We start from the raw sequence: 27887 nt of genomic DNA on the forward strand, positions 1-27887 counted from the left end.
TCCCCCCTCCAGGTCCATTACCTCTTTATAATCCCCCCCGCTGGTCCATTACCTCCTTTTAATTCCCCGCCCCCAGGTCCATTGCCTCCTTATCTCCCCCCAGGTCCATTACCTCTTTATAATCCTCCCCCCACATCCATTACCTACTTATAATCGTGTGTCCCCATGTCCATTTTAGCTCTTTATAATTACCCTCCCCCCCCAAAAAAAATAATTGCCTCCTTATAATACCCCCCCGGTCCATTACCTCCTTATATCCCCCTTGCACAGTCCATTACGTCTTTATAATCTACCTCCCAAACCTGCCCCCCCGGCTGCACATACCCGTGCATCAGGTGGAGGGCCAGCTTAATATGTTTGTCCTGGGCCCAACGATTTCTGTTGCCAGCCCTTTATCTCAGTTACAAGGGGGTCCCTGGAAGGTGAGACCAGTCTCCTCTGGACCCCCTGCAACAGAATTTAACATTAAAAATTACTTGTGCAAAATAAGAGTACCAAATGCCAAACATAATTTCGGAAGAGTCTATTCCCAAGCAATATCAGAAGCAGAGCAGCAATCAGCGTTATCAGAACAACGTCCCAGTAAGGCAGCAGAGTCTTGGTAATGTTTAATGTTTCCATGGCATCAGTGATCTAAAAGCAAGAAAAATAGGCATGACGAGTCCATATTAACATTTCTGTTTAGAAACCAAACCATACTGTATCTCTCAATTTAATGGACACTTTAAACAACTTTTGAACTGTTGTAATTTACAGCAAGTTGCCTCATAACTGAATAAGTTAATTTCCCTGACATTTAGCCATTAGTTCTATGCACCAATAATTTGATATACTCGTACACAAGGAGTAATGTATACTTACTTTACAAAATGTACCCGTGGGAATTTTTATGCGCATACCCTTTAAACTTTTTCAAAGTACACAATTATGCATGATTCTGAAGTAGAGCTATACAAAAAGTGGGGTTAGACATATTGAAATGGTTTCACCTGTTCCCAAATGTCACAATCCTATATTATGTCTGTGAAAGTTACAGGACCTCAAGTGTTGTGGGAAACAAACAAGTCCTTATACACATTTTTCCCTATGCACTTATCATTAACACACATTCCCAGCTAGCTCAAACTCCCACACCTACCCCATGATGAATATATATTTATGTCAACCAGAGAGCTACTGAGCGTGGCAATTGCATACAACAAGAGACAGGGGGTGCCCAATGCTACATCCCATTGACAAAACATATATGATGAAAAGTATAAAGTAAAATACTTCAATAATAATAATAATATTAAATACTTGGTTATTTGGTTAACCCTTTGGCCAAAGCGTCATAAGCCTGCATACCAACGTCAAGGTATATAACCAAATGAATGCAGGTCCAAACACTACACTACACTGTGATAATGATAATCAGCAGGTATCAAGATGATAGTGAGATCACTCGTAATGACAGCCAGTGGTAGAATAGAAAAGAAGCAACACTTAGTCACTGCAGCAATAATAACAGTGGCAATCTTCTTCTGAGTGGCTTTTGCCACTGTTATTATTGCTGCAGTGACTAAGTGTTGCTTCTTTTCTATTCTACCACTGGCTGTCATTACGAGTGATCTCACTATCATCTTGATACCTGCTGATTATCATTAAGGTTCATTTTCTATACAGTGTTGCACTATCAGTATGTGTTTTGTTTTCCATATTTCTCTACCGGTGAATTGCGCTCCCTGACTCCTTTCCCCTAAATGCCTCTTTGACCAGAAGTAGAATGTGTTTTTAATGGTTTAATTCCCAATGCCTAATTGAATCTCTGCAAAAACGACAGATTAGGAAATAATGAAATTCATATTCTCCCAGGCAAATAGCTCAGTGATGGTTATTACTAATGACATAATGCGATGGGGCCACCGTTTGATTTGGGTTTTTAGGATTTCTCTTCATCTTTTATTATCACTACGGCCAACTTGCTCAGGTATGTATTGCCCAGAAAATCTGTCTTTTTTTTTTAATAGACCTTTAGGACTGAATTTGAGCACCACTAATGTAATGCATGATACCTATGAAGGTATCTGTTTGTCCAGGTTTGGAAACAAGTTATCATATTGTAACCTGACAAGCCGTACGCCTATTGCAGATATCCACTATACCAAACCATTGCATCTGATTTACTGTATAGGTTTTGCATCAGCGGATAGTAAGATGCAATGCCCAGAACATTTGCTGTCCTTCTGCTGCCTCTACAGGTTCCTTAATATTCAATATGGCTGTAACCTTTTTCCTGTGCATGGATCTCATTATATCAGACACTTTTTTTTTTGTTGCAAGCTTAATGAAAGAAAATGCTGTATCAGGCAGTCATTCTAAAGGTGGCTCTCAGTATCAAACTCCTATTTTGTATTCTCTCATTTAATTGGTATTCATTCATTCATTCACCTGATGCCGGTTGCCAGTAATATGTTCATCTAATGCCAATTATCATTAATTTACCCGCTTGTTATTCCTTACCAGATTGTGACTCACTTTATGCAGGCCAACATTCATTTATTAATTCACCAGTTGTCTGCAACCATGAATTAATCAAATAAGTACAATCCATCATTCATTCAGTTGGTGGTAGCTCGCATTTTGGAATTCATTAATTCACATAGTGCAGTCTGTTTTTTGACTCATTCACCTGGTTCAGATTGTCACTCACCCAGTGCTCTCCTCCAAGATTAATTAATCACTCGGGCATAAGAGCAACTAAGCAAACAATACTGCTGCAATTTCTATTATGTATACTTGAGATTTTAAGACATGTATAATGAGTAACTTAATTATTGAAGCCATCCAATGGCACCCACATGTGCATGGTCTTACTGTACATCACATATTTTCCGAAATACAAAAGTGCTGTAGGATTTAGAGCAAATAAACCGTTAACCCTTCTGCTAATGCATTACAAGCCTATCTGACAGCGTTGGGGGTCAACAAAACTGTGGGGCATTATTCAGGAAATCTACATGCGGTGTAGTGAGTCGCCTGATAGATATGCAATGTAATTTGTAAAATTGGCTCTTTAGTCATTTGTCTGCTTGACGTTTTGGCAGGACGGCCTCACACATGCAGGACTTGATTGGTCCATGCAGGTCTGCAGGTGTCACTGATAACCTTAGGGCCAATACGTGGAGTTATTTTACTCATGAAATTGCCAGGAAGGAGAATTGCTGCTAAACGAATGCTAACAAAACACTAAAGAAAAACTCAAAGTACTTTTTTTTTTCTTCATACACTTACTATTATTATTTCGAATATTTTTTTCTTGGCGAGATTAGAGTACACTGAGTTTTGCAGGCACAATATGTCCCTGTTCCAATACGTTTACAGACTAGTCTTGATGTCTTGGGCACACGGAACGTTATTTCCCAAGGTCACAAATGGAGTTGACAATGGAATTTGAAAGTTCACCCACTTTAAAGGCCCTGTTATTAATAAATAGTTACTACTTCAGTGCTAGTCATGAGAACTTCAAAAATAAATACTGAACTGCGGGTTCAGTTTTCTTAATTAGACTTTTCTGCAAATGTGTCTACACACCGAGAGTTTATTCTTGTAATCACTTTATGTAGCTTCAAAGCTCTTATTAGGGAAATGACATGCCTGGTAAGTAATATTGAAGCAACGGGTGACTTTTTCTAAAAATAGAATTCAAATTAGAACAATATACAGGCATGTAAGTGTTAAGTGTAAAGTGAATATATTACTTTGATGAATACTTTTAAGTTTTAGTTACCACCAGGACCTTTCTCACCATGTGTCAGAATAATTACATAATTATAATCATTCTATAGTGCAACATAAGGCTACCACACAGTGGGGGAAATTCTATATACACCAAAGATCCTCATTGAAGTCTATGGACTATTCCGGTCAAAAACAGCCCAAATGTCCGCGTTGGCAGATATCGATTTACCCCCCCATGTGGGTCTTTGGTATGGAATGCCATCTATATATGTATACATATAGGATTATACTGTACATTGTAAAAAGAAGTTAAAATTGAAAATAATCTCTTCTGCTAGAATAGACTGCGTCATAGATGATGTAGGTTACACTTTCAGGTGTATAAATCGATTTAAGAAAATATGAATGAGACATGAGCAGTGTCGAATTTTAAAAAAATGCCGCCCTTAGGCACTTACCTGGTGCCGCCCTCCTCCTCCATTGCCATGGCAATGTGTGACATTACGTTGCAGGCCGCAATTGGCGCTTCCTGACTGAACATGCGCCGGCGGCAAGCACCAATCGCACATGCCGCCCCAAAATTTTGCCGCCTTGGGCCTAATGGAAATTCCGCCACTGGCATCGCATAAACGTGTAAATCACAATATGCAGTAGTTCACGTGACGGCGTTGCTCATGCGCGTCATGTGTGATCAAATATACACCACACTAAATATGGGGTTGTAGTCTGTGTTTACCACACCACGTTCTATTAACCAAGACTTACTGCCCTGAGACCCAAAGTATCTTCTTTTACTTAAGTGCATGTCCATACACATTTACATTGAAGATAAGTGAATTAAAAATTAGGTTAAAAAAAATTGAAAAGAAAACATCTCTGAACTTCTCATGCTATTGAAATTTCGAGATGGATGAATATTCACCACAAATGCCATATTAGGAAACCAGTAGTTAATCAAAGCACCCGCTATCAAGGTATGTTACAGATGTGAGATTCTACATGGCAGACACTGCGAAAGGCCTCCGAACCTGGCGAATGGATGGAATGGTTCATTTGCAAATCTTTTTTGTGTGTTTGGTGTTTTTATGAGGCAACTCTCTCACATACAGAAGGGAACAATGAATAAGTAGACGTACTCACATTGAAAAGCTGTAAACTTCTGAAGAACTGAAGTATGTCTAATTTGAGTATTGCAAAGAACACAAAGAATGCAATGGTCGCTTCTGGGCTGGCTCGTGCAGCTAGGGCGTACAGTTTCCTAGCCAGAGGAATATCCTTCAAAGTAATTAACAGTAACAATTATTATTATTATTATCAAGCCTTCAAGTAAAAAAGTAAACTTTTGGGTGCTGCTATATATTGTTTTATTGTTTTTCATGTACTGTATGCAACTTAGCACTTATCACCGTGACAGCATAATATTTCCAAATCAAACCTTATACGTAACTCATATTGAGATGCTTACATTACCTTAAACATACCGAATTAACATTACAAATAATATTAAGATAACATCACCTATTTACTGGAATGTTATGTCTTATGTTGTGCCCAACTTGTTGATTTGTTACTTCTATGTCCAATGTGTATACTAGTGTATGCTAGCAGGGGTGGCTGAATTTGTGGAGTGTACTGTGGGTTCATTTATTTTAACATTGTGTGGTAATTGAAAGTGTTTAAAAACTTTTAGTTTCTGTCTCCTGTCTGATTAAGCCTGCAGTGGGTGTGGTTAGCTGATTGCTAATCTAGGGCTAGGTCCCCGTTGGTGACCTTAGCGTGCGCCGCACACCAATCACTCGCCTCAGTAGTGGCAGACCCCAGTGTCTCCTTGCGTGTTTGCCCACGCGGTGCTGTGGCGCGTCAGCCAGCAGGAGATACAATATGATTGTGTTCCCATGTGGCGACACAGTTACGTGGTGCGCCGGGAGCCAATACGAGGGTAGATTGCTTTGACCAATGGGAGCGCAGCTACTGTTGACCAATGGCAGAGTAGCTTTTTCAAACCCATGAGAGGGAAAAAATGTGTTTGTATTATGCCACTGTAACAGGTTATCCCGCACCCTCTGGGAGATTTCACTATTACACTGTGTTTTGTGCTGCTCACCTGCTGGCTCACAGAATACTGAGCGTTCGCCGATGCTAGTGGGGACGAAAAGGACAGGCTTTCATTGCTGGATGGTTCTTTCTTATTGGTGCAGCGCCTCCATCTCCAGCAGAACTGGGTGCAGTCCCTGTAGGAGAACCCTCAGATACTCCCCCTGATTAACTGCAGTCTCAGGCAGGAGTATATAAAACAGGAACAGTTCTTTATTCTTCCAACACAGAACACAGCATACAACCGGTACACTCTTTTCCCTGGACTCAACCAAAGGAGCTTGAGGACCCAGCGGTCTATCCTCAGCTCTTCCCCTATTCCCTGGTGGAATAAGGGGTAGTTGTCCCACTCAACTAAGGGAGGGGAAGGAAGGTGGGCAGAGCCCTGACTCCACACTTCCTAGAACTAAGTATAGAAAACCCCTAATTTAGGCTTTGCAGCTCCTTTTGTACCCAGGAGGAGGGTCCAAGGTCTGAGCCACTGATTGGGAAGTACACAGGCCTTAGCCTGCCCTGTCCTGTCACTCAAGGAAGCTGCTTACTGCAGGGGAAAACACGGATTAACCCTAACACTGCATGCGCTGGTACCAGGGCTTATATGTTAGGCAGGGCAGATTAGTAGCCAAGAGGATACATGGCTACACACTCCCCCTGGTGGAATCTCACAGACCCCGCTGAGAACCCAATTTATACAGCATCCTAAATTTGGATAAATGGAACAAGGCATAACAATTGATACTATACAATTGATGACATAACAGTTGATAGAATACAGTTGATAGTATACATTTTAACCACTGAGGTATGTCTGGATCCCTCCCATAACATGGAGAATCCATACCCCCCTTCAATAATAATGTTTTGGGTCAGGCTTCTTAACTAACCTGCCCTCGTGGTCAGGAACGGTAACAGAGTACACCCTCTTAGAACCCCGCTCAGGTATATACTCCACCTGGTCCAGGTAAATGCTTCTCCCTACCCTCCATACTCACATTAGATAATATATTTTCTCTTCATTGTAATACCTAGAGTAACTACACCTGGAGGCTAAGAACTCTATGATAGCATCCCTCAACCACTCCTCTCTGTTGGCCTCCCAATTTCCCTCATGATGGGCTCAGGGACATAGGTGTAGTCATACCCATGAGACTGACATACCTTTGCACTATCAAGCGGTCAGCCCTGCTGAGTTTAGTTAGTTTACGGCCACAGGCCTGGCCCGGTAGGACTCAAAATAGTGGCTCATGAGAGGGTTGTTCCTGATAGGTGATGGCTAAATTGGTTAGTTATATTAACCCTAGCTTCATTTCCCCATCTCTTCTTCTGAGAGCCGCCACAGAGAACTCCCCTTCCTCCCACCAATGATCCACAATGTCCCAGCTAATTAGCAAGAACAGTGTCCAGTCCATATGATTGACATACCCTTGAAACATGGAGTTCCACCACGGCAATACTTTCCCCACATTTGCAGTGCATACAGACACATCAGATTCAGAAGCCGCCCTAGAGGGTGTTCCCGATCTCTCTGATTTTTCTGACCCTTTCCTGGAGAAAGCTAGGTACTCATCAACCCCTCCCCCAGCAGGATCATCGTTAAACCCAGCCCATTTTCTCCAGTCCTGAGAAGTTTTAGCTACACCCTGATTGTCCTGGGTAAGGTTGGTAGAAGCCTTAGGCTCCTCAATGTCTCTGGGTGAATCAGTCTTGGCTTGCCTACCACGGCCTGTTACTGCCAACAACTTATACGTTTCAGGGTCCATAGGGGCCTTGCGCCCCCGGCCCTTGGCTCGATCGTGGTGCCGCTGCAATAAAGTATCAATTGGGGCCTTACTCACCGGAGAGGAAATAGTAGTGTCCTCCTCCGCCGCGACGGTCGCCTCCACGATGACATCCGGTTGCACCAGAAGGGTGTGGATGTCCTTGGCGTAGGAAGAAGTACTAGCCAGTACCTCTCCACTGGATCCCTCCACTGGAACCTGGAGAGAAGAAGTATCCTCACCGCACCATTGACTCCTGGCAGTCGCGTGGTTCTCCTGGCCGGGAGCAGGCACATCCGATGCCGCCTCTCGAGGAACTGCCAAGGCCTTGGCGCTCCTCCATTCAGGATACACCATCGCCTTCGATGACGTCAGCATTATGGGACTCCGCTCCCGTTCGTTCTTGGTGGTAGGCGTCTCCTCGGCAGCCGCACTTCAGTGATGCTCCGGCCGGAGCATCATAACGGATCGCATCCCGTTGCTGTCATCCGACGTTGCTTGAGACTCACCCCCAGGGGAAGAGGACCGGGACACCTTGCTGTCACTGGCGGCAGCTTGTAGGTAGCAGTCCTGCACCTGCACCACCAGCGGAAATGCCTCAGCCTCCTCCCGGGCGGTCACCTTACCGGGTAGGTCATTTCTAGGTCCTGAAATAGTGACGCACGGGTCCTTTGGAGTGTCCGATCCCGAGGCTGCGGTTCAGTCCGCACCTCTCTGCTGGCAGGTTGCGTCGTCACTCCGGGCCGGTAGAGCTGACAGCGACACTTTAGGCTTTAGGTGGGGAGTCCCACACCGTGGGCATTTAGATGTTAGGCTCGGCTCTCCGCCCGGAAAGTCACAGCAGGGGCAGATGCATTTCAGGAAAAGCCTCCTGGTAGTCGATATTGGGACACAATACACCTGGCCATTGTAGGGTATATTGCGAAGTAGTAGTGAGGATTAGCTCCTGCTCTGCTAGTTCACCACAAGGAACTGAGGGTGCAGTAGCTTGCATCCGGCCCCACCCCCAGTGGTGACACTCTTGGGTAGCACAGTGCCTCCTTGCCCTGGTGGAACCAGGAGTACAGACACATTGCACATGAGTGTGCCTTCGGCTTTTCGTGCTGAACCACTCACAGCAGGTGGGTGCAGCTTTGCTTCGCGCCAAGCCCAGCACAATTTTGCAAAGAAAAAGCTTGCTTCCTGTAAACTCCTCCATGCGGTCCTCCCGTTTTTTGTCGGGAACCGCTCCTTTCACGCGCTACAGCTCATCTCTGGCGGGGAAGGTGACCCCCTGCTGGGCAAGAACCCCCCAGGATGCTACACACGTGGACAGCTCAATTAAAGCACACTGTAGCTCCCTGTGCTGAGGACTGCTATTAGTATTGTTGTAGCTCCTCAGACGGAGGTTCTGTCCTCCTGACTTTCAAGAGCCCCCCCCCTCGGACACTACCCACATATACTGTGAATGCCACCCGTTGGACTGTGATACTATAGTCCCCTTCCTGAGGGTCCCCTTCCCCTTTCTGGGTCCCAGACAGCCAAAACACCCCCTCCAGGTGCCCTATAGGATAGTATGAACTAGCACATATTAGCACATATAACTGGAGCGTACCTCCTTTCATTGCTGGATGGTTCTTTCTTACTGGTGCAGCGCCTCCATCTCCAACAGGCCCCAGTAGCACTGGGTTCAGTCCCGACAGGAGAATTCTCTGATACTCCCCCTGATTAACTGCAGTCTCAGGCAGGAATATATATGTAGCAGTGTTACCTCCACCCGGTGGGAGATTCTGCTGTTACAGCATGTGTGGTGCATGCTACCATTTGGTAAGCAGGAGGGCTAAGTCATCTGCTGATGTTTGTGGGGACACAGAACAGGTTACTGGGGTATATACCCCACATGGTTCTCAAGCAGTGCAGCACCTCCAACGGCCGCAGGCTCCAGATGTATGGAGGCAATCTTCTATGGTAGAAACAATCCCTCTTCTTCCCCAGTAAGGTCACAAACCAGGCAGGAGGTATACGAACTAGAACGGTTTATTGGGTCAGCACTCAGTCACGGCAGTGGCCTGCCCAAAACTGTCTCTCTGGATCATCTACCCAGCGGAGGATGGTCCCTGGACATCCACTACGGGTTAAGGGCCCCCGCAGCTGTCCTTGCTCTTTCTTGCCCCTCTAGCAGAGGCAGGGGAAAGGTACACACTCACTCTCCCCAAGGGAACAGAGAAGGCCCAATGTTCAGGCACCCCGTTGTGTAACCTACCTCTCTAAAGTGGGGAGACGCACTAACTAATTTGGGCGGCAATCCCCTTAAGTGCAGATAGGAGGAGGGCACTAGGTCTGACGCATGATTGGGTATACTCAGGCCTAGTTCCACCTCCCCCTGTCACTCAAGGGTACTGCAGGGAGTGGAGAAAACCCATGATTACTACTGGCAGGCCTGCTCTTACCAGGGTTTATGGCCAGGGAGGGCAGGCTGGTAGCCAAGAACCAGTCTTGGCTACATATAAAAGAGGAACAGTTCCTTATTCTTTTACAACAGGATACAGTATACTTCTTCACAAGTCCCTGGAATCAACCCCCAGAGCTTGAGGCCCTAAAGGTCTATCCTTATCTCCCTCATCCCCTGGTGGGATGAAGGGTAGTTGTCCCACTCCTCTGGTGGAGGGGAAGGAAGGTGGGCAGAGCCGTGACTCCACACTTCCTAGAACTCAATATAGAACTCTAAATTTAGGCTCTGCAGCTCCTTTTGTAGCCAGGAGGAGGGTCCAAGGTCTGAGCCCCTAATTGGGCAATACACTACCTTAGCCCGCCCCCCTGTCACTCAAGGAAGCTGCTTACTGCAGGGGAAAACACAGATTAACCCTAACACTGCCTGCACTTGTGCCAGGGCTTATGTGTTAGGCAGGGCAGATTAGTAGCCAAGAGGATACACGGCTACACCACTGTAAAGTTTCCTGCTCCTGTTTGTAAAGCTGTGTTGATGCAATTCCTATGCACATCTCCGTATTGCTTCCCCCCTCCAAATAGTTAGGGACCTTTTCCTACCAGAAATAGAGGCAGCAATGTGTGGGATCCCCCCTGTTTTGGCCACGCCCCGCCACCCCCGCACCTCCGCTCACTCCCTACAGACTGCAGATCGCGGGTTTAAGCTGTGAACGTGCCGCCAGGCGCGCGTGCAGCAGTGTAACGCTCGGCCTGCCCACAAGCCAGACGAGACACCTGGACTGAGGTGGAAAGGAGTAATACCACACACCTAGCAGTAAACGGGGGCACGGCCGGAGTGTGGAAGTAGCCTAGGTGGTCCAGGTAACAAAAATAGAAAGGGTACCGTACTTGACAACTCCAGCGTAGAAAGGTAAAGTCCGTAAGCCAATAGTCATGGGATGGAGAGAGCAGCGTAGTAGAGTGTCCGTAAGCCTGGGTCGTGGAGTGGAGAGAGCAGCGTAGTAGAGCGTCCATAAGCCGTGTCCAGGGGATATAGAAGTCTGCAGGGTAGTAAGTCCAAAGCCAAATCCAAGGGGTTCCAGAGAGCAGCGTAATAGAAGTCCAAAGCCAAAGGTCAAGATCCAGGGAAGTCAGCAGAATATCCAGGGACAGGAACAGGAACTGAAAGACAAAAGGGGCCAGGCAACAGCAGACAGCACCAAGGTACAGAAGCTACGCAGAGCAAGGTGGTAATGGTGAGGGGAGACTAAATAGGGGGCTGGGGCCTATCAGAGCAAGGGGAGGAGCGGCCCGGGGAAGGAGCTGATAGGGGAGAAGGGCCTGGGGGGCGGGGCTGATGGAGCACTAGCAGGGAAGTGTGTGATGCGCGCGCTTCACCTGAGGAGGCGGAGTCAGGCACTCGGAATGCAAGCAGGTCCCCTGTGTATTTACTGGGCGTAGGGATACACAACTCCGAAGACCATGTTCCTTCACGGGAGACAATGGGAGAGATAACGGAACTGGAGACATTAACCTGGGGAATCTGGACGGTTAAGGTAGCAACCTGTTGGTTAAGAGCGGTGACCTGGTTATCCAAGAAGGTAAAGTGTTTGGAGATGGTAGTTAGGGTATCTTTGTAAGGAATCCGCACCTCAGTTTGCTGTTTGCCTTGTCTTGCAGACCTGTGCAGTCCTGGAACATTTTCCCTGATATTTACTACAGCCTGGATTCACTCACTGAAGCAATACTGCCACACGCCCCTTCTGCTATTGGTTCACTGACCTTTAGGTACTGCTTTCCCACAATGCTCCCTGCCGAGCATAGTCCTTTCTGGATGTCACTAACTGTTCTGCCACAAGCCCCTGGCTTGTTATCCTGGTTTCCTGAGACTGGCTGCTATTGTCACGCAGCGATCTGTTCCTGTCTCCTGTGCTGTAGTGGAGGTTTCCCCTGTGTTTTCTTCAGCTTCCTGGTTCCTGGGGCCTGCTGCTCATTCTCTATTGCAGAGGCCGTGTCCTGGTTCCTACGCTGAAGTGGAGGACTCCCCAGCCCGCTCAGGACTCTTGCGCTGAAGCACTGGTTTACCAGTGCAGCTAGGCGGTGTGCTACTCTGGTCTGCCTATCCTTTCCTGAGACCAGTACCATGGGCCATGGTCACCGCACGCGCAGAGGCCACTCCCGTGCTCCTAAGCTGAAGCGGGACACTCCTGACTACCTGTTGCCGAACTCCTGCTTGAACAATGTTAACCCTGATGTCTCCAATCCTGATCCTGGCTTGTCCACTGGCGATGCTGTCTTCTCCAGTCCTGATCCTGCTACGTACGACTACGAACTGCGCAATCCAGATCCGCCTGCGCGGTCTAAGGTCGGTGCTTTTACAACCCCACCTCAGCCACGCGGTCCGAGCCAGGTTTGTGGCGAGCACAACCGTGACAATCTTCCACCTCAGGGGGGTCTGGGTTTGATGGGCTCTGCATAATGTAACGCTCGGCCTGCCCACAAGCCAGACGAAACCCCGGGACTGAGGTGGAAAGGAGTAATACCACACACCTAGCAGTAAACGGGGGCACGGACGTAGTGTGGAAGTAGCGTAGGTGGTCCAGGTAACAAAAATAGAAAGGGTACCTTACTTGACAACTCCAGTGTAGAAAGGTAAAGTCCATAAGCCAATGGTCGTGGGATGGAGAAAGCAGCGTAGTAGAGTGTCTGTAAGCCGTGTCCAGGGGCTATAGAAGTCTGCGAGGTAGAAAGTCCAAAGCCAAATCCAAGGGGTTCCAGAGAGCAGCGTAATAGAAGTTCAAAGCCAAAGGTCAAGATCCAGGGAGGTCAGCAGAATATCCAGGGACAGGAACAGGAACTGAAAGACAAAAGGGGCCAGGCAACAGCAGACAGCACCAAGGTACAGAAGCTATGCAGAGCAAGGTGGTAATGGTGAGGGGAGACTAAATAGGGGGCTGGGACCTATCAGAGGAAGGGGAGGAGCGGCCCGATGGAGGACCTGATAGGCCCCAGCTTCTCAGGCACTTCTCCCCTATCAGGTCCTCCCTCGAGCCGCTCCTCCGCTCCTCCCCTTGCTCTGATAGGCCCCAGCTTCTCAGGCACTTCTCCCCTATCAGAGCAAGGGGAGGAGCGGCCCGGGGAAGCAGCTGATAGGGGAGAAGGGCCTGGAGGGCGGGCCTGATGGAGCAGGGACAGGGAAGCGTGTGATGCGCGCGTTGCACCTGAGGAGGCGGAGTCAGGCGCTCGATGCCAGTAAATGGAAGTCTGGGTCTGCGCGCGTCCGTAAGGGTGACGCGCGTGACCCGGAAGTGCGGGAGCAGCTGTGGGGGGGGCCGCGAGGAGTGAGGCACACCACCGGGGAGCCTGGGCGGCACAGAGACAAGGTAAGGAGGCGCTGGAAGCGGGTGTACCCGCAGCGCGGATCCTTACAAGCAGCCTCCACCGGGGACTTAGCCTAACACACCTGGTTGCTATGGGGTGTTCCTCTTTAAAACAGAGGCTTGTAACAAATCCTGAGCTTGCGTGTCCTGATCTGTGTGACTGTATTACTGTTTGATTTCAAGTGCTGTTTGTATTAAGTGTGCAGTTAAAACCAGAAGGGGTGCTTTTTATTTTACATCCAAATGCAGCTTTGAGACAATCCATGAAGTAAAATTGTTTTTTTTAATCTTTTTGTTTTGTTTTTTTTAATAAAGCATTGGCTATAAACTCCTTTAGTTGAGATTTCTTACAGTGAATGAACAGCAAAGTGTTGTATTTTTGCTTCTTCGAAAAAGAGAGAAAAGTCAGTTTTGTGAAATGATTAAGAGGTGAGAAAATGTTAAGCGTTGTAAGTTGTAAGTTGCTGCATGTTTTACCATAATTACCTAAAACGCAGAAGGGTGTTTGTTATGTGTCAGATGTGGCAGATTTCTCAAAGCAAACACTCCCATTGAAAGCAATTTGCCACAGAGAGACTTTTACAGGGCGGCCCGCACCTACTCAGGAGAATTGCATCCGCCCGATTACCCGCACATCTGATCCCTCCTATCGCCACCCGCCCCAGAGCAGGAGAAAGGAGAGTCGGAGAGAGAGGAGTGGGAGAGAAGGAGGAGAGAAAAGAAACAGAGAAAAGAAAGAGCGACAGAGGAGAGAAAAGAAAGTGAGAGAGAAAGGAGGGAGTGGTAGAGGGAAAGGAGAGAAAGAAAGAGAGAGAGAAAAGAAAGAGAGAGAAAGGAGAGAGGGAGTCGGAGAGAGAAAGGAGAGGAGTGAGAGGGGGAGAGAGAAAGTAGAGAAAAGAAAGAGAGAGAGCAGGGGAGTTGGGGAGAGGGATACCAGTAACGTTTACATATTTTAATTAGGAAATCTAAATAAAAAAAGTGTAAGCATAGATTATAGTGACTATTTAACTTTTTACTCCCGCCGTTCTCTAATGAAACGGCTCGAGAGTTACAGTCGAACTTAAGCATTGGCCCACAAGCTATTCTGAGTTTGTCTGGCCTGCTTTATTACATTACCCCAACCCCCCCCCCCCCCCCCCCAGGGTGACCAAACTCTGTGTATTTAATTAACCAAACATTAAGGATGCATGGGGGGAAATATATGCATTTCCTAAATAAATAACAAGGGTGGCCATTTATCATTTTTTTTTCTTGGCTCCAAACAGGAGCAAAAACACCCACCAAATTTATCTCTGAAAAATATTTTCATTGAAAGAAATTAGATTTCATTCTTTTAGAAAATCGGGTACAGTGTGTGTGCCCTAGTTTTGATAAATGCCGCCAAACATGCCTAGAAAAGTGAATTATTGGTCATTTTTCTTTATGCCAGATATGCCTTATTCACTTCACTGCAATAGAACCTTAGTACAGTACATGGTAACACCACTCATTTCAGTGTTGTTACCTTGTACAAGATAACTATGAAGATCCAAGTCAATTAATTAAAATCTGGCAAATGAATTAACATATTGGTAAAGTGTGGCTATGTATTGCGGTATCCCCTAATCTCCACTTACGTATCGTGTAAATAAAGCATGCCTACTTTGTGACTTGCAGGATATACTGTAGCTAAGCAAAAGTAGAGAATGGAACAATGTCCTGGATATCAGTGCATCTGGATCCTGAGTAAACAATGGCAATAGGTAGCTACTACAATTCTAAACTTGCTTGAAGTAGGACTATAGTAGCATCAGTGAGTATAGATGTGAGGTCACAATAATAAAGCTCATAAAACGGGGAATTCACGTGATGAATGATGTTCCCTCTGGCAGGTGAAAAAGATCAAGGGCTGTATATGAACAGCTCTGACACACTCATCTGCCTATATGGGAACACACCCTAGAGCATAGTACACCAGCCTGTGTACAAATGTGTGACAAACATTGAAGTTATGAGAATGACTCACAGTTTGATGCTTGTCCAATTCTAGTGTGTGCTTCACGCTAAGGGCGTCATGTAGGGATTCCAAGGGTTAGTACAGCGGAGCACAGCATGCAGGAAAAAAGAATGTTTTAACCTATTTTTGGCATCGTAGCCCCTACTCTCTTTTTTCTGCATCCTGTGCTCCGCTATAGCTAAGCAAATGTTATGAACTGAAAGTGTGCAGTAGCAATCGGTAGTTTTGCTTGTAGTTGCACACAACTGTACAGTACGAAACGGTATCAGAAGGTTTCCATTTAGATGCAAACCCAGAGCAACAGCATTTTTTTTTTTACTGTTAAGTCTCTTATTACAGATCTGTGCAGTAAATCTCAAATGGCGCCATAGACCATAGTGCATGTGTTCCCATTAGCCTTGTGACGAGGAACACTACAATGCATCCTTATTATATGGGTGTATTTTCCAATAAAAGCACAGATATGAGTTTCACTGCATAAAAAGGAAGGCCATTCTCTTCCATTAAGTCCTGTGCTTCTGTAATCTTACATAGCCATCTCGGCACTAGAGTGGTCAGTAACACATTGTCAGAAAAGTACATGCCTGCAACATAAATCCAAGTGCCTCCAGCCCACTCAGAATGGAGGCCTCTATAGCAACACTCTTCAACTGGTGGAACGTAGGCCAAATGTGGCCCTTGGACTCAGCTGCCCAAGCAACAAGTATAAAATTAGCGAGTGCAACATACATTTCTTTTCACACTAAAATGCACTTGTAGGCTAAGATAATGTAAATATATATGGTACAGATGTTATAAAAGCGTGCAAATTATAACATTTCTACAGTTTACGGTTTTTAAATGCATCTAAAATGACATTATAATAAGCTTATGGACATCGGAGAACTGGTTGAAGAGCCCTGCTCTATAGTACCTCTAATTTGCATGTCATGTACTGAGGATTACCTTGTCTATGCCTAAGCCATGCTCAATCATGTATCCCAAGTTAAACAGTGCTTGAGCACTCTGGTGTTCATTAGCTGCAAGACTATACTGTGTTGTCGCTGCTATAAGATCTCTCTCGGTCCCATGTCCATAAAAGTAGTAGTCTCCAATTTTTATTCTGGCCAATGCATTACCTATCAGAAAAACAACAATCGCAAAATGCTGTCACTGATATACATATAGTCCAAAACGTCACTTTTTTAAATCTACTAAGTAATGCTAAGCCTTGAGACACCTTATGGCCTATTCAAGGTGCCTTGTGGCTTAACCCCTCGATTCACATGACTGCATAGCAATTATGCACCAGTGATAAGCCTCCAACTAGAGAGGAGCGAGGTTCACATTTTTGGAATCCCAAAACCCAGACCCTTTGCAGTCTGAGCCGAATTATTTGCTGCTTTCGGCTACATTTTGTTCAGATTTCAGGGTAAGGTGCAATGTCGCGTATTTTGGCAAAACCAAACAAAAAGCTTGCAAAATGTATCTCACACGGTTCTCAAAGTGCTGCGAAAACTTTGCACGTCCCACATATGAGGAGCACTGTGGCTAGATACTGAAGAGTTGTGGATGGGATAAACAAACTGTCTCTAGTTCACTGGTAAATTCATATTAAATAAACAGGCAACATACAGATTTGAAACAAATAGCGAAGGGTTTAAATCAGTACTTTTTTGGATTTTTCCACTTGTGCTTTTTACTGTTGATGATCTTAGTGTGAACAGTCAAAAATAAACATTTAGCTGTACAGTACACAATGTAATTATTTTCCAATAAAAGGACAGGGATTAGGGAATGATCAACTAAATCATACTAATTGTAATTATGAAAAATAATAATAATATCTTTAATCGATAATTATCAATGCAGGTAGGTGCAACTGTGAATTGAAGTGAATCAGAGAAAATAAGAGATACAATGTATTTGTATCCCTAAAGAAAATTCACTTATATGCACACTCCTGGGAGTAAAATTTAACTTTTAATATTTTCTTTAGGGATACAAACACATTGTACTGTATCTTTTATTTTCTCCTATTTTCCAATAACAAACAAAATATATGGCCCTAGAAAGGCTTTCGTAATGTGGGGTTTTAATAAATTTTTTAAGCTTAGTTGAGGATTTATTTTCATTCAAAATGTCAACTACATTCTGCTGCTGGGATCCCTAGAACTTTATGACGTTGATGTAAATTGGGAGAAAATACCTAGCACATTTATATTTACATGCACAGCATGTTCTACCTGGATGTCCCCTTTCTCCGTTGCCAACTTCCCACTCTAACTGCTTTAAACTCAGCAAGTTGGAATGTCCAGACCAGGGGTAGCCAACTCCAGTCCTCAAGAGCTACCAGCAGGTCAGGTTTTCAGGCTCAATCACTGGCTCAGTCTTCAGGATATCCTGAAAACCTGGCCTGTTGGTAGCCTTTTAGGACTGGAGTTGGCCACCCTTGGTGTAGCTTGACGAATCATCAGCAGACTAGATTAGCAATTCTTTACTGGACCCTCCAACATCTGGGAAGAACCACAAATATTTGTACTTTTACTAGAGCATTTTACTGTACCTTGAGCTGCTGCTCGTTTCCAAAGGAGAAGTGCCAGCGGATAGATGTGATCTTTACTGAAAATGTTCACCCGTTCTAAAAAAAAAATAATAATAATAATTAGCAGAAAATGGATATGACGATCAATACATTGAAAAAAAAAATACTTGGAAAAGTATGTAACTAAAAATACACTTTGATATATAATTAAGTAATAATCCCTGAAGAACAGGGCATTACGAGCCAATAATGCCCTGGCTGGAAGAGTTGAAGGCCCGAGGCGAAGCAGAGGAACTTTAACCCAGCCAGGGCATTATTGGCCAGTAATGCCCTGTTCTGAGGGGATTATTACTATTATAGGCTAAATGTAGGCTTATTTCATAAATAATAGACACTTTTGTATAGTTATATAGATTTTGTTATTAAAATAAAACAGTAAATACATTAAACCACCTCTATATACACTTACACTGCAGCTATCTATATCCACACACTGCCGCCCCCTCTGTGTACACACACACACCAGCTCTACACACATACAAACTGCTGCTACATACATACGGCTGATACTGACGGACACACACACTGGAGCTCTATACACACACACACACAGAGACACACACACACCAGCACCTCTACCTACACACAGCAGCTCTATACACAATACAGCAGCTCTACACACAACACAGCAGCTCTACACACACACACACACACAAACTGCTGCTACACACAAACTGCTGCTGCTACACAACAGCACACCACACACACACACACATACACACTGCTGTTGCTACACCCATAAACACTGCTGCTGACACTGACACACACACACAGACACACACTGGAGCTCTATACACACACACACACACACACACTGCAGCTCTACACACACACTAATGCTACACCCATAAACACTGCTACTGGCACTGACACACACACACTCACACTCACTCACTTTGCAGTCAGTCAGTCTCCCCTCCCCTATTCAACTGAATCTGCTCAGTCACTTAGTCAGCTCTGTTTACGAGGGAGGGGGAGGAGTCAACCTATGGCTGATACTTCCTGACCAATCCCCTGCCCTGTCTCAGAGCTGTTCCTGTTTTCTGACCAATCCCCTGCCCTGTCGCAGAGCTGTTCTGAAAGCTGATTGGCTGCAAATAAACACATTGAAAATATACACAATGCAAGCTACAAAAATTCCGGGCATTACTGATTAGATAATGCCCGGAATTTTAACCAATCAGAGAGCAGGGATTTCAATAATGCCCGGAATTTTACTGCTTTAGCCTATAATTTGCGTTAATAAAATATTGTGTTTACGAGATTCCAAAATGTATGCGGCATTGCTCTGGGCAGATTCGTATCCAATTTCTGCTAGTAACAAATACTGTATGAGAGATGAGTCTATGTCTCCTCTTCTGTAGGCGTAATATGCAGGCAGGAACATTTCAGACCAGATTCCCAACTCACAAACATTTTTGTAAAGCTGCAGAAACAATCAAATAAAATAAGTGATACAAATTATTCCACAGGTAATAAAATGGCCTCTGTTGGCACCTAAAAACCCAACACAACTGACAAGGATTACAAAAACAGAGTTAGACCAAAATGTCTGCATGTTTTGTGCTTGTGCACAGACATATTAACAATGGGAGTATAAAAGTAAGAGAAATGGATTATTAAACAGAAATGAAACAACCGAGATGCAATAGAAGTGCAGACTTTCAGCTTTAATTCAAGGGGTTGAACAAAAATATTGTATGGAACGTTTAGGAATTGCAACCATTTTCATACACAGTTCCCTTATTTCCGGGGCTCAAATGTAATTGGATAAATTAACACAATCATAAATAAAATGTTCATTTGTAATACTTTGTCGAGAATCCTTTGCAGGCAATGACTGCTTGAAGTCTGGAACGCATGGACATCACCAAACGCTGGGTTTGCTCCTTTGTGATGCTTTGCCAGGCCTTTACTGCAGCTGTCTTCAGTTGTTGTTTGTTCTTGGGTCTTTCTGCCTTAAGTTTTGTCTTCAGCAAGTGAAATTCATGCTCGATCGGGTTGAGATCAGGCGATTGACTCGGCTATTGCAGAATATTCCACTTCTTTGCCTTAAAAAACTCCTTGGTTGCTTTCGCAGCATGTTTTGTGTCATTGTCCATCTGTAAAGTAAAGCGCCGTCCAATCAACTTCGTTGAATTTGGCTGAACCTGAGCAGACAATATATCCCTATACACTTCATAATTCTTCTGGTTGCTTTTGTCATTAATAAACTCTAGTGACCCAGTGCCATTGTAAGCCATGCATGCCCATGCCATCACAGTGCTTCCACCATGTTTTACAGATGATGTGGTATGCTTCGGATCATAAGCCGTTCCAAGCCTTCTCCATACTTTTTTCTTCCCGTCATTCTGGTACAGGTTGATCTTAGTTTCATCTGTCCAAAGAATGCTGTTCCAGAACTAGGCTGGCTTTTTAGATATTGTTTGGCAAAGTTTAATCTGGCCTTTCTATTCTTGAGGCTTATGAATGGTTTGCCCCTTGTGGTGAACCCTCTGTATTTGCTCTCGTGAAGTTTTCTCTTGATGGTAGACTTGGATAATGATATGCCTACCTCCTGGAGAGTGTTATTCACTTGGCTGGATGTTGTGAATGGGTTTTTCTTTACCATGGAAAGGATCCTACAATCATCCACCACTGTTGTCTTCCGTGGACGTCCAGGCCTTTTTGTGTTGCAGAGCTCACCATTGCCTTCTTTTTTTCTCAGAATGTACCAAACTGTTGATTTGGACACTCCTAATGTTCCTGCTATCTCTCTGATGGATTTTCTTTTTTTTGCAGCCTAAGGATGCCCTGTTTCACTTGCATTGAGAGCTCCTTTGACCGCATGTTGTGGGTTCACAGCAACAGCTTCCAAATTCGAATGCCACACCTGGAATCAACTCCAGACCTTTTACCTGCTTAATTGATGATGAAATAACGAAGGAATAGCCCACACCTGTCCATGAAACAGCTTTTGAGTCAATTGTCCAATTACTTGTGGTCCCTTGAAAAAGAGGGGGCTACATATTAAAGAGATGTCATTCCTAAACCCTTCCTCCAATTTGGATGTGAATACCCTCAAATTAAAGCTGATAGACTGCACTTTAAGCCCATAGTCATTATTTAACTGTAACTTGAATTTATGTTGGTACACAGTCGAAATAACAAAACTTGTATCAGTGTGCAATTATTTCCAGACCTAACTGTATATATAATTATATTTTTTTCTTATAAATAAAAATGAAAATAATAAACCAGTCAAATCTAAACAGGATTTAACACAATATTACAAACTTAAGATAACCTAAATGTGATCACATTAAAGTGAACAAATACCGCTAAACAAATAGAGGAGGGAGATGAAGTTAAATTCTAACTCGTACCTGCCGCTGAACCCCTTATATTTCCTACCAACTGCCTACCATATGCTTACAAAACCAACACTGACTAACCACCGACCGCACACCTAACTGTCCAAACACAAACCCTCCAATCAAATAGATGCCACCAGCCAGTGACGAGTGACCACCTGAGGTACCCTAAAATGTGAACAGGGAGCAGTGTTCGCACAGACAAGCTGTCCCCTGGCCAAAGGCAAGTGTCCTGCCCAAAATACACAGCTTGTGGAGTGATTTTGATATGTATTTAGTAACTTAACCATGGCACCAAGTGTAGCAGGGTATACCTACTGGCCACTGGGGCGCTTATGAAGCTCCTCTTCCTTGCTCTGAAAGGACTGTGGTGGCCATGTTGGATGGGGCAGAGCAAGGAGCTACATATACTTGAACTGTAACAAATCACAGTCAGTGCTGGAGGAGCACACGGAGCTCACAGGCTGTCCTGGGAGCCAGTAAGGCTGCCTGGGACTAGGACAGAGTTTTCCCCTATGCCCAAGCAAGGCCCCAACCCCGTAGCAGAGTATTGTAGGGCAGTCTATAATCAGGGACCCTTCCTATTAGTGATTGCTCCGGGGACCAAGCAGAGCGGGACGTACTACAGTGAGGAACTCTTCACCCTTCAGAGACCATGTGTGCGGCTGCCGGTGTTAAGGAGAGAGGGGAGTTGTGTCGGAGGCCCCGCATCGCGGGACGCTGCTTCTGCCTCTATCCAGGGAGTGAAGCCTACGTTGCCCGAGCATCAGAGGGAAGGTACCCAACTGTGCACCAACAACACTAAGTGTGGTAGTGCTTTCATTCACACCCTATTGCACCTTGTGGGTGACACGGGCTATCCCATGCTGACTGGGATAGGATTGGAAGGAGGGAGAAGGGATTGACATTGTGGGTTATCATTGCTATTGCATTGTGTACTGTAATTACTCTTGTTCATATGTGTTTTGTGTTTATGCCCTGTTGGTAAAGTTTATTATGATTCACATTATTGTGTGAGTGTTTATTCACCAAAAGTATAGTTTCCTGTGAGGGGGATCCTCACAGGTGGAGGCGCTGCACCTTGGACCCCAAGCTCCCTATGCGCTGAGGCTGAGGCCTTCTGTTACCACACAGGTTAGCACCGTAACACCACATTACCCGCAAATATCCCTTAGGGGGGAATAGGGCTGTTAAACAAGCATTGCCAATCCAGCACATTTCCACGTTCCTTATAGGACTGATTTGGAAACAAAAATGTAGTATAAAGATTATAGTGGGCAATGAATTTCTTTCGTGTTAAAGTTTTTATAGTAAATGCTAATTTGAGACTACCCTTAATTACTAAAAAGTTAATTAGCAAGGATTTTTGCTTACCTGTACTGCCTTTTGACACGATCTTAAGACTCCTGTTCCCTTTGCATACATCTGAGCCAAGTTAAAACTAGCAAGAGGATGTCGACCTCGGGAGGCGATGTGCAAATATCTATATGCGTTTTTATAATCTTTTGTTATCCCAAGGCCATCTGTTAATAAAATTATAAATAGATCTATATACTTAACTTGATTGTTTCCCTAATTACACCAATTTTATAAAGTTAGTTTAGCCAAAGGTCCCAAACACTGGTATGAATACTTGTTATGTTAATATAGTTTTTAAAAACGTTTTATTTTCCAAGCTTCTGTACTTATCAAAATACACCCACCCCCAAAACATATCAAAATACACCCACCCCCAAAACATATCAAAATACACCCACCCCCCAAATACATATAAAAAAAATACACCCACCCCCCAATACATATATAAAAAAATACACCCACCCCCCAAATACATATTTATTAACATTGTTCAGACACACACACACACACACATACACACACACACATACACACATTTCAGCGCCGGTAGCAGTGCAAAATCATTCTATTCCCCGTCTTCCCCGGTGTCGGCCGGATGCACGCTCACTACGTGCTCAGCCTCCTACCCTGAGGGAGCAGGAAACTAGGGTCTCTCTCGGCATCTCAAGCAACAGAGACCCTCCCACTCCCCAAAACAAGGGGCTGCAATACATTTGTGTGTGACAGCCTGTGATTGCCTGAGACATAGGACACTGACAAATAATCACACAGTCACAGGATAATCATGTCATGTGTATAATGTGCAGCGGGGACCGTGGGGAGTGAGCAGTGGGGACCGGGGGGAGTGAGCAGCGGGAACCGGGGGGTGTGAGCAGCGGGAACCGGGGCGGTGTGAGCAGCGGGAACCGGGGGGGGTGGGGGCTGTGGGCAGCGGGAACCGGGGGGTGTGAGCAGCGGGAACCGGGGAGGTGTGAGCAGCAGGAACCGGGGTGTGTGAGCAGCGGGGACCGGGGGAGTGAGCAGCGGAGACCAGGGGGGAGTGAGCAGCGGGGACCGCGGGGAGTGAGCAGCGGGGCCCGGGGGGAGTGAGCAGTGGGGACCGGGGGGAGTGAGCAGCGGGGACCGGGGGGAGTGAGCAGCGGGAACCGGGGGGGTGTGAGCAGCGGGAACCGGGGCGGTGTGAGCACAGTGGGAACCGGGGGGGGTCTGAGCAGTGGGAACCGGGGGGGGAGGGGGGCAGCGGGAACCGGGGGGGTGTGAGCAGCGGGAACCGGAGAGGTGTGAGCAGCGGGAACCGGGGGGTGTCAGCAGCAGGGACCGGGGGAGTGAGCAGCGGAGACCGGGGTGTGTGAGCAGCGGGGACCTGGGGGAGTGAGCAGCGGGGACCGCGGGGAGTGAGCAGCAGGGACCGCGGGGAGTGAGCAGCGGGGACCGGGGTGTGTGAGCAGCGGGGACCTGGGGGAGTGAGCAGCGGGGACCGCGGGGAGTGAGCAGCGGGGACCGGGGGGAGTGAGCAGCGGGGGCCGGGGGGAGTGAGCAGTGGGGACCGGGGGGAGTGAGCAGCGGGAACCGGGGGGTGTAAGCAGCAGGGACCGCGGGGAGTGAGCAGCGGGGACCGCGGGGAGTGAGCAGCGGGGACCGGGGGGAGTGAGCAGCGGGGGCCGGGGGGAGTGAGCAGTGGGGACCGGGGGGAGTGAGCAGCGGGAACCGGGGGGGTGTAAGCAGCAGGGACCGGGGGAGTGAGCAGCGGAGACCGGGGTGTGTGAGCAGCAGGAACTGGGGGGGTGTGAGCAGCGGGAACCGGGGCGGTGTGAGCAGTGGGAACCGGGGGGGGGTCTGAGCAGTGGGAACCGGTGGGGAGGGTGTGGGCAGCGGGAACCGGGGGGGTGTGAGCAGCGGGAACCGGAGAGGTGTGAGCAGCGGGAACCGGGGGATGTGAGCACAGTGGGAACCGGGGGGGGGTCTGAGCAGTGGGAACCGGGGGGGGAGGGGGGCAGCGGGAACCGGGGGGGTGTGAGCAGCGGGAACCGGAGAGGTGTGAGCAGCGGGAACCGGGGGGTGTCAGCAGCAGGGACCGGGGGAGTGAGCAGCGGGGACCGCGGGGAGTGAGCAGCGGGGACCGGGGGGAGTGAGCAGCGGGGGCCGGGGGGAGTGAGCAGTGGGGACCGGGGGGAGTGAGCAGCGGGAACCGGGGGGGTGTAAGCAGCAGGGACCGGGGGAGTGAGCAGCGGAGACCGGGGTGTGTGAGCAGCGGGAACTGGGGGGGTGTGAGCAGCGGGAACCGGGGCGGTGTGAGCAGTGGGAACCGGGGGGGGGGTCTGAGCAGTGGGAACCGGTGGGGAGGGTGTGGGCAGCGGGAACCGGGGGGGGTGTGAGCAGCGGGAACCGGAGAGGTGTGAGCAGCGGGAACCGGGGGGTGTGAGCAGCGGGGACCTGGGGGAGTGAGCAGCGGGGACCACGGTGAGTGAGCAGCGGGGACCGGGGGGAGTGAGCAGCGGGGACCGGGGGAATGAGCAGTGGGGACCGGGGGGAGTGAGCAGCGGGAACCGGGGGTGTGTGAGCAGCGGGAACCGGGGCGGTGTGAGCAGCGGGAACTGGGGGGGGGTGGTGTGGGCAGCGGGAACCGGGGGGGTGTGGGCAGCGGGAACCGGGGGGGTGTGAGCAGCGGGAACCGGGGAGGTGTGAGCAGCGGGAACCGGGGGGTGTGAGCAGCGGGGACCAGGGGAGTGAGCAGCGGAGACCGGGGTGTGTGAGCAGTGGGGACCTGGGGGAGTGAGCAGCGGGGACCGCGGGGAGTGAGCAGCAGGGACCGGGGAGAGTGAGCAGCGGGGACCGGGGGAGTGAGCAGCGAGGACCGGGGGGACCGGGGGGAGTAAGCAGCGGGGACCGGGGGGTGTGAATAGCAGGAACCGGGGGGGAGTGAGCAGCGGGGACCGGGGGGTGTGAGCAGCGGGGACATGGTGGAGTGAGCAGCGGGGACCGGGAGGAGTGAGCAGCGGGGACCGGGGGGAGTGAGCAGCGGGGACCGGGGGGAGTGAGCAGCGGGGGCCGGGGGGAGTGAGCAGTGGGGACCGGGGGGAGTGAGCAGCGGGAACCGGGGGGGTGTAAGCAGCAGGGACCGGGGGAGTGAGCAGCGGAGACCGGGGTGTGTGAGCAGCGGGAACTGGGGGGGTGTGAGCAGCGGGAACCGGGGCGGTGTGAGCAGTGGGAACCGGGGGGGGGGTCTGAGCAGTGGGAACCGGTGGGGAGGGTGTGGGCAGCGGGAACCGGGGGGGGTGTGAGCAGCGGGAACCGGAGAGGTGTGAGCAGCGGGAACCGGGGGGTGTGAGCAGCGGGGACCTGGGGGAGTGAGCAGCGGGGACCACGGTGAGTGAGCAGCGGGGACCGGGGGGAGTGAGCAGCGGGGACCGGGGGAATGAGCAGTGGGGACCGGGGGGAGTGAGCAGCGGGAACCGGGGGTGTGTGAGCAGCGGGAACCGGGGCGGTGTGAGCAGCGGGAACTGGGGGGGGGTGGTGTGGGCAGCGGGAACCGGGGGGGTGTGGGCAGCGGGAACCGGGGGGGTGTGAGCAGCGGGAACCGGGGAGGTGTGAGCAGCGGGAACCGGGGGGTGTGAGCAGCGGGGACCAGGGGAGTGAGCAGCGGAGACCGGGGTGTGTGAGCAGTGGGGACCTGGGGGAGTGAGCAGCGGGGACCGCGGGGAGTGAGCAGCAGGGACCGGGGAGAGTGAGCAGCGGGGACCGGGGGAGTGAGCAGCGAGGACCGGGGGGACCGGGGGGAGTAAGCAGCGGGGACCGGGGGGTGTGAATAGCAGGAACCGGGGGGGAGTGAGCAGCGGGGACCGGGGGGTGTGAGCAGCGGGGACATGGTGGAGTGAGCAGCGGGGACCGGGAGGAGTGAGCAGCGGGGACCGGGGGGAGTGAGCAGCGGGGACCGGGGGGAGTGAGCAGCGGGGACCGGGGGGAGTGAGCAGCGGGGACCAGGGGGGAGTGAGCAGCGGGGACCGGGGAAGGAGTGAGCAGCGGGGACCGGGGGGAGTGAGCAGCAGGGACCGGGGGGGAGTGAGCAGCAGGGACAAGGGGGGAGTGAGCAGCAGGGACCGGGGGGAGTGAGCAGCAGGGACCGGGGGGAGTGAGCAGCAGGGACCGGGGGGAGTGAGCAGCGGGGACCGGGGGGAGTGAGCAGCGGGGACCGGGGGGGAGTGAGCAGCGGGGACCGGGGGGAGTGAGCAGCGGGGACCAGGGGGATGGGGACAGGGGGAGTGAGCAGCGGGAACCGGGGGGAGTGAGCAGCGGGAACCGGGGGGAGTGAGCAGCGGGGACCGGGGGGAGTGAGCAGCGGGAACCGGGGGGAGTGAGCAGCGGGGACCGGGGGGAGTGAGCAGCGGGGACCGGGGGGACGGGGACAGGGGGAGTGAGCAGCGGGGACCGGGGGGTGTGAGCAGCGGGGACCGGGGGGAGTGAGCAGCGGGGACCGGGGGGAGTGAGCAGCGGGGACCGGGGGAGTGAGCAGCGGGGACCAGGGGGAGTGAGCAGCGGGGACCGGGGGGGAGTTCAGGATGCCAGAGGCAGGAGTTGGAGGGAGGGCGTTCGGGAGGGCGTTCGGGAGGGCGTTCGGGAGGGAGGGCGGCAGTTTGCTGGGCGATGTGTGTTCATCAACAGCAGAGCAGGAGTTGAGGAGGGGGCGGTGCTACAGGCGGCAGGTTAGGGATCCAAGTTGCAGTCATGAAATCATTCTCAAGAATGATTTCATTGGCTGGGAGGTCCCTGTGACGCTGCTGCAGCTTCAAAAAACGAATTTTTCGTTTAGTGAAACTGTAGCCAGCGTCAACTCCGTACTTCGGAGACACGGCAGCTGTTACCCTTACAACCAGTATTCAATTTGAATACTTTGTGTCCCACGGCAGCTCGCACGGCAGCATGCTCTCCCTCCGAAGCCTGCACCCTGAACGAGGCCTTAAACAGCAGAGGAGCGCGCGTGTGCTCCCAGACACGTGGGACGCCAGGAAAACTCACCACACATGGCCAGCACATCCTCCGCTTGCAAGCAGAGATGCTTTCGTGGTTTCACCCAGGCCGCGGGTGAACTTCGGTCAGCAGAACAGCACCCGCATGATGCCAGAGCTTCACGGGGAGAGGGGCTGAGTAAACCCCCTGGGGACCGGCTACCTAACGCAGCCCTGGTGAGTCCCTTTCCAATACAAACAACTCTACTGCGACGCTATAGGACAGGAAAAGACT

General features: G+C 49.0%; 1 protein-coding gene across 1 annotated transcript in view; it reads right to left on the reverse strand.

Annotated features, from left to right (window-relative positions):
• Window positions 1-327: 327 nt before the first annotated feature.
• The window catches only part of SEL1L2 (SEL1L2 adaptor subunit of SYVN1 ubiquitin ligase), a 73146-nt gene continuing 45586 nt past the window's right edge, over window positions 328-27887 (reverse strand). Inside the window, exons 12-17 of the mRNA XM_075594932.1 lie at window positions 22665-22813; window positions 19198-19363; window positions 17899-17973; window positions 16299-16471; window positions 4861-4995; window positions 328-633 (exon numbers count right to left, since the gene is read on the reverse strand). Coding sequence (XP_075451047.1) covers window positions 466-633; window positions 4861-4995; window positions 16299-16471; window positions 17899-17973; window positions 19198-19363; window positions 22665-22813 — 866 coding nt within the window. The 3' untranslated portion in view covers window positions 328-465. The remainder of the gene's footprint in view (window positions 634-4860; window positions 4996-16298; window positions 16472-17898; window positions 17974-19197; window positions 19364-22664; window positions 22814-27887) is intronic.

This window comes from Ascaphus truei, chromosome 4 (genome assembly GCF_040206685.1).
Source record: "Ascaphus truei isolate aAscTru1 chromosome 4, aAscTru1.hap1, whole genome shotgun sequence".
Classification (NCBI taxonomy): domain Eukaryota; kingdom Metazoa; phylum Chordata; class Amphibia; order Anura; family Ascaphidae; genus Ascaphus; species Ascaphus truei.